General features: G+C 37.8%; 1 protein-coding gene across 1 annotated transcript; it reads left to right on the top strand.

The window, feature by feature from the left end:
• Positions 1-1792: 1792 nt before the first annotated feature.
• LOC123447277 lies at positions 1793-5021 on the top strand. The gene is made up of 4 exons (XM_045123865.1): positions 1793-1891; positions 3408-3506; positions 4079-4261; positions 4719-5021. The coding sequence occupies exons 1-4, from the start codon at positions 1793-1795 to the stop codon at positions 4785-4787; spliced, it is 450 nt and encodes a 149-aa protein (XP_044979800.1). The 3' UTR covers positions 4788-5021.
• Positions 5022-9529: the final 4508 nt, after the last annotated feature.

Genomic DNA, 9529 nt, shown 5'->3' on the forward strand with positions numbered 1-9529 from the left:
TTGTGTGTTGAACTTGATTTGGTAAAGGTACCGGTGAAAGGCTGTGTAGGAATACATGGCGGGTTGTTTCATTGGAACCGTCCTTAGGAACTGAGTTTCGTGTATGTAATCCAAGACTAGATACTACCACATGCTGGGCCCTGAAATATGACCCCGCTCGGCCTATTAATCGCTTAGTACTCGGTCCAGGAGTTGCAAGTAGTTTCTGGTGTTTATAGTAATGCTGGAGGCCGTGCATGGTGCTGACCTGAGAGGTGGGCCGTGATGCGGTAGGCAGTGGCATGGTGTACCAAGTGGCACCCGGATGGTGGGCTTGGGAACCCTGCGCACATTGTTTGAGGCCGTGGCGGAAACCTCGGCCGGACTTCCTTACGGGTTACTCTCATATAGGCGATAAACCTGGACTAGGTACTAGTGTGGTTAACGGTCGTGGCCGACTCCCTCGCCGGGCTTCCGCTTGAAGGTTGCCGAGGTGCATGACGTGCACATGGCGATAAGTGGCGAGATCGTGTGTGACGAAGTACACCCCTGCAGGATATGGACTACTTGGAGACATATGTTGTTCATAGATAATTTCAATGGCTACTCATAAAATTGCCAAGATAAGCGTGAGTGTCATGGACGGCATTTCCGTACGGAGACGGAATGATTCCACGATAGTGTATTGTTGTGGTGTTAGTGGACTCGTGTGCGAGAAGTCAAGTTGTCAAAATTATTTAAAAATGCAAGTTGTCTAGCCACGAGTCAAATGCTGGCTTTCCGCATGAAACCCCACAATACCTTTTGATACCTTGCATGAGTAGTTAGTTGTCCTAAAGTCTTGATGAGTACCTTCGTACTCATGTTTGCTCAATAAATGTTGCAGAGGTTGCTAATGACCCTAATGGAGGGTTCTTCGTAGACATCGACGATGACGAGTAGCTGGTGTCCCAGCTACGATCTAGCCCTACGTTGGATCTGTAGTATAGTCAGGCCATGTGCCTTCTAGTTGCACTGTCTGTACTCAGACAGTTTAAACTCTTCCGCTGGCTTGTAACTGAATGACTGCTATTATGGGTCGTGAGACCCTTAATGTGTAATATTATATGTGTGGCTCTTCCGAGACTTTTAAATAAAGCTTGTATGTTTATGGTTATGTTGTGATGCCATCGATGTATCTATACATATCGGTATGCCATGCGTACGTGTGTCATACTTGATATGTATGGGGTTCGATTACTTAGTCGTGAACTTTAGTAGCACTCCTTACAAGGAAATGCCCCTTTGTGGTCCAATGAGCCTTGGTAGTTCGCTACTGCTCCGGACACATTGGTTGACCGGCATGTGTCCTTCTTAGCTGCTGTGTCTGTCCCCTTTGGGGAAATGTCACGCGATGTAATGGAGTCCTTGTAGCATGCTACGACTCGTCTACATTCGCTGATGGCCGACACCTGCTTTGTTGGGTCATGTATGCCTCTCCTTGTGCGGTACTGCCACTTTGGTTTATGACTAGACATGTCGATCTGGGTTCTTTGACATTGGATTGCTAGCGACACTATCGCATACGTGAGTCAAAAGACGCAAACGGTCCCGGCTAAGGTAAGGCTGCAGCCGTGGAGTTAACCGTGCGTGAGACCACAAAGGGATGCGATGTGTTACAGGCTGGATTCCTATGGCTTAGGATCGGGGTCCCGACAAATAAATAATCTACCCAAATACCTTATGATTTAATTTAAATCAAAGAAAATTTATGACAAGTCTATAAATAGTTCTCAATGCATATAGTGATATTCATCTTTTCACCCACATCAGAATGTTTAGCCATACTCTACTTCTAGGACCAATTGCTCTATGTTTACTTTGTCATGCACTTCATACTGACGGTGTTGGATTACGTCCTACTATCCAAGAGGTGATCTTGTCATGTGTTATATAATTGTATTGCAGGGTTATCATGTGATGTTGGTTGAACGAGGGACCAATATTTTCTTCATTTCCATAAATCATGTTTTTCTTTTGACAATAACATAAATCATGTTATTATATGGTTGGATTGTAGAAAAATAGAGCAGATGGTTTTGTGGTTATTTTTTCCTTTGACCTAGGGAGTGGCGCGAGATTGATCTATAAACAATTCAGATCCTAAGGGCTAGTAACCATATATCAAGATGTTGCCTCGCTACCATCTAAACCAATGCAAGGTGGATATGTGCATACTTTTTTTAAAATTATGGACACTATTCCTCCCTCTGATACATATTACTTTTCCCTCAAATGGATGTATCTCGGTGTATTTTAGTGCTAGATACATCTGTCTAGAGACATCTTATATGAATCGAAGGGAGTAATTAACTTCATGCGGGATTTAAAAAATTGAGTTTTTGAAGAATTTTAGGAAAACTTGTCTTTGGTCAATTTTTCTTAAATAAGGTAAGTGTGCGTAATTCCTTGTATGGGTACGAAAAATAGGAAGGTGATGATACAACTCCTTGGTTGAGTTGTGATGAAAAATCACATTTTCGTTTCTAAAAAATCATGCTTAAGGGGAACCGGCTCTCTTCAATCGTGGTAGTAGATCCAATATTATGACAACCACTCTTTTATCTTTTTTGTATCATCATTAGGGCAACCACTTTATTGTCCTAGAGGTGGAAATTTTAGAGCCAACTCGGTAGTTTTGGATTCTGACCCATTCTTATCAGATCTAGTTGTGAAGCACCAATAATGATACTACCATTGTCTCAAAAAAATATAATTATACTACTAGTGCTTCTTATTGACATCATCGTATTTTACATTTTGCTCTGGCCATTACCATTACTGAGCCTTGTTGCAAGTGACACGTATGGACAATGTGACACCCCTTAATACCTTCTTTATGCCAAATTAGTGTGGGCTAGTTAGAATACATTATTATGCTTGTGTGTTAAGCTTGTCGGTCTTCACGTGGGAAAGGTGAACTAATGTTTTTTTTCACAAATTTTGGTCTTTATTATATAATATTTATTTTTTATGTTGATTCCTTACCTTCCAAACTATAAAAAATGGTGGTTCATGATAGCCATAACACAAAGATGGATCATTGAGTTAAAAGTACAAAACGTTAATAGGTGTAACCACAATAAAGCACATGTCTATTTGGGAAGACCCAGCTTGGGAGGTGTATTGATTTTTTATTTTGAAAGACCCATCAATTATTTACATGCCTTTTATGATTTCTAAATTCCATGAGAATATGTGACTAAAATAATAAATGCATTATATTATAGTGTGCCCTAACGGGCTAGGATGGCACCAATCGTAATTTTAAATAATTTTCTTGGTATGGAATTAATATTGGGTTTCTTGAGGTCCTTCATTCGACATTGGCTACTTAATATTAGTATGATTTATTTCTTTCTTAACATGTATTTATCATTTGGTTGAAGGAGGATGGCAAAACCAAAAGAATTTTTACAAGTTTGAAGTCAAACTCCATTGTAATGACATCTGTTGGACAAGATTCAAGTTCATGGGGTGAACCATATGTGAGCTACACTTTCTGATCTTCACTTAATTATTTTACTTTTGTGGTGTACCTACAATTATCTAATAAATAGCGTTGACATGGAGTGACAATAATAATACTTTAATCTACACAAAGTATCATGGTGTGACTGTTTTGAGTGTATATATGTTTACCCGTATTGTATTGCATAATAGTCTATAGTTACAACTTTCCCCTCTTTTATAACATGTTAAGAAACTTGGCAAGCGGGAAAACAAATCTGAGAAAAGATCAAGCATGCAAGGTTTAGCCTTGACAAGGAGGAGTAATAATTCTAAGAAACTATTTAGAATCAGAAAAGTATTATGTTGCTTCTATCACTTCTATTTTGTGTGTATGCATTCACACATTTCAATGTAACACCACACAATATGCAGTAGAAGAATTGTTTATCTAATAAGTCCATCTTCCTTCATAACCAATAGTTCCCACGAATTTTGGAACTGTTCTAGATTTGAGCGTTCTATATTTGTACAATGTTACAATTGCATGTTTTTTTTCATCTTTTGTTCACCTTTCATGTTGTGTATTTTTAGTGCTTTCACTATACAGTTTGCAGTGCACCAAACAACAACTACTCGAGGTCCTCACGACAACTACTATGGCTTACATGTCACCACGGATGTGTATAGCCACAATCTAAGACCCGGCCAGCAGAGTTCGACTGCAATTTGGGTTAATCATGTTGGAGATGGTGTTAAATCAAGCTTAAATGCAATTAGTATTGGCTGGCATGTACGTATAATTTTTTCCCTTGTAATTCAGACATAATTTTTCAATTTTTTTCAAAGTAATCAATTTCTACACGCCTAATCATACAACAACCATGTGACACGACGGCTCCATGCCAAGTTGGAAAGCATACAAAATGACATTAAACCTATTTAAAGTGTTCATCCAAAAATATATATATAACTCTGAAAGTCATTTATGGGCTAAGTTTACACCCCTTATTAAGTAATGAGTGTTGTAAGTGCTTTCCAACATTTTGTGTTATACATCACATGAAAAAAAGGACATTTGTGGAGCATCAACGAAACTCTTTGCAAAGCTAAATATGCTCTCCTTGTCAAAAGTGAAAAAATCAATAGCAATTCATTTTGTAGGATTGTGTTGTCTCATCTTATTTCTTATTATCAACCTTTGTGCTTGCGCCATTGCATTTCTCTCACTTGCACCGTTGGTTTTACAGATCTATCCAGAGCACTATGGCGACTCACATCCACACTTCTATACTGACTGGACGGTGATGTGTTTATGATTTGCTAAAATATACATCTTACTTTGAGGGGAAACATATAAATAAGGTTCCTGACAGTTGAATGAACATATATGCAACAGAGAGATGGATATGCTCAAACTGGATGCTTAAACATAGACTGCCCTGGCTTCATAAGGGTGAATCATGCTGTTATAGCTCCTGGCGATGTTATACACCCAGTTACTGGTGTCCCTGGTGGACGTGTACGGAATATCACACTCAGGCAGCTTAAGGTAAGAGATATTTCTTTATTGACATATTTTACCATTATGTTATCTTCATGACAAGGTTTTACTCGTTAAGTCACAATAAAATGGCACAAAATGGTGTATACCTTTTGTATAATTTGCAAATATCTTAGTCCTCACATATAGTCATCTTTCTAGCCCTTAAATATCAGTACTTAAATTATTTACCAAGCTAACCAAATCATCATTAATAATAGGACAAAAAAAGCGGAGATTGGTGGGTATACTATGGCTTGAACGGCATTCCCAGGGGGGTGGGATACTTCCCAAGGTCGTTGTTCACCTATTTAGGAGAAAAAGCAAACCATGTGGCCTTTGGTGGCTTCGTGAATGCTGAGAAGGCTCTTCCAACTCCTCCGATGGGTAGTGGTGTCCTCCCAAATGGTGGCAAGGGTCATGTGGCATCTTTCACCAACCTTCAACTCATTGACAAGGATGGAAACAATAGCCCCATAACAGCAAACCTGCCCGAGTTAATTACCAAGGCCAAATGTCATTCTATTACACATATTGACCACAGCCAATGCCTTTATGGTGGGCCAGGAGGTTGCGTGTGAGAAGATGTAACATTTTTTTCTTTGAGCTTAGTCTCTTTCAAACTATTAGTTACATAATAAATAATATGTGTGATCTAAATTATGAAGAGAATTAGGCATCACCCCATTTATAAGAGAATTAGGGGTCACTCTCTATTTCTTTCTTTAAAATGTCTTCTTTATTTAGAATTAGGCGTCACCCCCTTTATAACAGTTGATTAGGTGGACCATCCGGTGTCAACGACAAGTAGTATGATCGCACCGTGCACTGTTTTGAGCTCTGTTGGCCTTGGTGTGCCTCCAATTGACTTGCCTCTTCCACCAAACTTCGTATTTTCTTATGTGTGATGATTTCCTTCTATGTTAGGCCATTTTCCTATGTGAACACATTAAACGAAGGCTTTCACGTTCTCTCACATTCATTAGTCGTCAGTGCAAAAATTAAAGTGACATTCTCAACAAAAAACAGGGATTATTTGGTTCAAATAACAGTGTGATGAGAAAAAAATAGCACACATCAACATCCCCAAGCTAAAATCTTGATCCTCCTCGAGAAAAAAAGAAAAACTCAACTATAAATAACTCAGATATAACCAAAATAACGAGAAGGTTTTTTCTCATTTACCATTGGTACGCCTAGATAGGCCTACACTTGCTTCATCCGAAAACTTAGTATAGATGTATTAGTGGCATGGTTATTATGCAAGCGTTTGTGAAGCAAAGATAAATATCATAAAGTTCTTGCTAGTCTAGACAAAATAATAAAGTAGCATCTATTATATTTTGTAGCTAACACATGCTTGCCGGTAATACTTAGGGAGAACTTCTCTTTATAATGTAAACATATATTTACCGGTGTGAAAGACATTTAAAAGACAATGTGATACTAGGGTAACTTGCTAACACCCATGAGTCGCCTCATCAAGTCTTGGAAACACTTTCTTCAACCATTGTTTGCCAAAACTTTCATGTCTAGTGACGAGATGCCAAAAAAGATACATGTAAATAGGTGGTTTCACTATGGCCTAATTTTGAATACTATTAACCAAGAGTTGTCTCTCGAACTCTCCGATCAATACTCGTGTATTTCCACATAAATGCACAATATAGCTTCTACATCTGTTACTTATCTTCATCACCGACTAATCCTGTTACCCCCGTTGGTCGGGGCTAGCGACCAAATGCGCACCCCTGCCCGTGGTAACGGGCCGACCTGTTAGTTTTTTTCTGCCTTTTTTCAGTCCGTCATTTTTTAATTCACCATCTTTTCCTATATAGTTATTTAGAATCATGCAAATTTATCAGATTCCTGAAAGTTTTCAAAATTCTCAAACAATTTCTAAATTCCATTTTTCATAACAATTGAGGATAATTTTCAAATTCATGAATAATTTATAAACCTGCGAATTAAATTGGAACCCCCAAACATTGTATTAAATACGTTAACATTTTTAAAAACTTATGGACAGTTTTTAATTTTGTGAACATTTTAAAAAATTCATGCACATTTTTCAAACTTGCCTTCTTGGATTCATCAACATTTTTTGAGCCCACATTCTTTTCTTTAAATTCATCATCATTTTTTGAATGTCATGAACCTTTTCAAACGAATGAACTATTTTTGAGTTCAAGATTGTTTCAGAATTCATCAACACATTTTCAATTTTTGGAAGATTTTTCAAACTCACATTTGTTTTTGAAATGTTTGAACAATTTCAGAACTTATGCACATTGTTTGAAGTACACGAACATTTTTTAATACGCGAACATTTTTTTATCTCACGAAATTGTTCTTAAAATTCATAAAACAAATTGAAATTGTATACATATTTAAATTTCACGAACATTTTTTGTTTTTTTTTAAATTATTGTAGTTGAAAACCAGGTGAAATAAATAAATTCTGCCTAAAGGCCAGCTCCAAAAATAGGGACGCACAATAGAGAAGGCATCATTACGAACGCACTTGTTACTGCTCTGGCCCAGTCGGGCTGGCGCTGGGAAGAGGTGCGCGTTTGCATATCTACTGCGCACGTCCGTGAATACTACTCCCACATTTCAAATTAAATAACTTAACTTTATGTGAATATTTTACTAAAATTAGTATAAAATTAAGTCACTTATTTTGAGAAAGAAGGAGTACTTTTTAAAATCAAAAGGAAGAAAATTTCATGGACACGGGCTCCAAACTTCGTCTCGTGCATACCCGACGCGATGTACCACCATGGGAGAATATCTGGTACTCACTGCCGGGCTGACAAAATAAAGGGCCCTGTGCCAAACTCTAAAACAAGTCCTACAAAACTAGAAAAATGGACCTATAAAAGAAATATATAGACTATAATGTGTTACAGAGAAATATGATATATCAAGAATGGCACCCATTCATTGATAAACTTGTTTTCAGTTTAAACTACTTTTCTATCGCCCAACAAGGATGGTAAGAAATCTTCAAATCAATGTTCAAACTAAGCTTAACTTCTTTTGTAGATGAAATCTTAGCACACAAACAAGACATGAATTATGGAATGTAATTGAAACAAAAGAACCTGGAGGACTGAGTTACGTGTGTGAGTCCCTTGCCCTTGGACTACTCTGCCGCTAGATGTGGGTATTGCTATAGGTAATCTCATTGCCATTGGAAGCCTAGATCTTCCTTTTCTCTTCAAGTTTATGAAGAATAGGTTTATGAAATGATTATGGAATCAAATTGACTGAATAAAGTAGATTAACGTGGGGGTTATAGCAAGAGGATTTTACCTATCATTGAAAGTTGAGGAGAAATTTGTTGGGAATCAGCAAATCGTGATCTCCTCATCTTGTTGGAACTGTCCGCCGCTCATCGATCCGACTATTCCGTTTCCATTCGAGCGGCGGCCTAGGAGTGTCACCGATCGTTTTGACGCGATGATCCCATTTCTTATAGGCTGTAGCGACGCCAGCGCAAGTGCTTTTACAATTTTGCCTTTTGTGATCGTTTCGAGTACTCTCGACGGTTTCGTTTCTTATTTTTGGGAACCAACGGTCCCATTTCGGATCGATCAATCAATGGCCTCGGGATGCATGGGAGCGGGCCAACGCCATGGGAGGCCCAGCGTTCAAGAATAGTTTTCATTTTTAGAAATACATACTAGGCTTATATAAAAAATTAGGGACTTCAAAATTTATGGGCCATGTGTGGACTACATCGTTTGCACAACTATGGGCCCTGCCATACTCGTACTCCCACCCATAGGTTGCTCCCTGTGCTCCAAACATGGTAGCACAATTTTAAATGTTTTATTTTTTTGACCAAAATCAAAAACATTGACACAACATTAGTATATGTTGTCAAAAAAATTCAAATTCGAATTCTGCATATTGCTCGAGATGCAAAAATAACAAAATTGACATCAATGTGATAAAGGGCCAAATCTAAAGCCCAACTTATATTGTGTACTATTTACTATTAAATTTGGCATTTATGTCTCCCAATATATGTTTTAAATTTTGATTACAAATTCTGTGACAACATACATTAATTTTTTGTCAATGTCCTGAATTTTTTGCAGAATTTTTTTAAACATTTAAAAATATGCTACCAAGTTTGGAGCACTGAAGTACCGTAAATGTTCGGAGTATCGGATATTCTCATGTACAACCATGTGGATGGGAATAGCATCGCATGAATCGCCATATTTTTCATAATATTATTTTTAACAAATTTAAAAAATGTTGCCCTAATTCAGAAAATCAAACTATTACACCGTCGACCTCTTTAGATCGAAAAGGAACTCGTCAGTTTAGCTTAGGTCAAAGACAACTCTTTGGTGTACTCTAGGCCAAAGAGAGTAGAAATAGACCGAAGAGCACTCTTTGATTTTCTCGAGGCTGAAGAGTGCTCAAGGCACAAAACTCAATTAAGATATCCTCAAACAAAAAGGTTATCAACATGAAAAATCGTCCACTCATAGTAACAGT

The sequence above is a fragment of the Hordeum vulgare genome, chromosome 4H (genome assembly GCF_904849725.1).
Source record: "Hordeum vulgare subsp. vulgare chromosome 4H, MorexV3_pseudomolecules_assembly, whole genome shotgun sequence".
Taxonomy (NCBI): Eukaryota; Viridiplantae; Streptophyta; class Magnoliopsida; order Poales; family Poaceae; genus Hordeum; species Hordeum vulgare.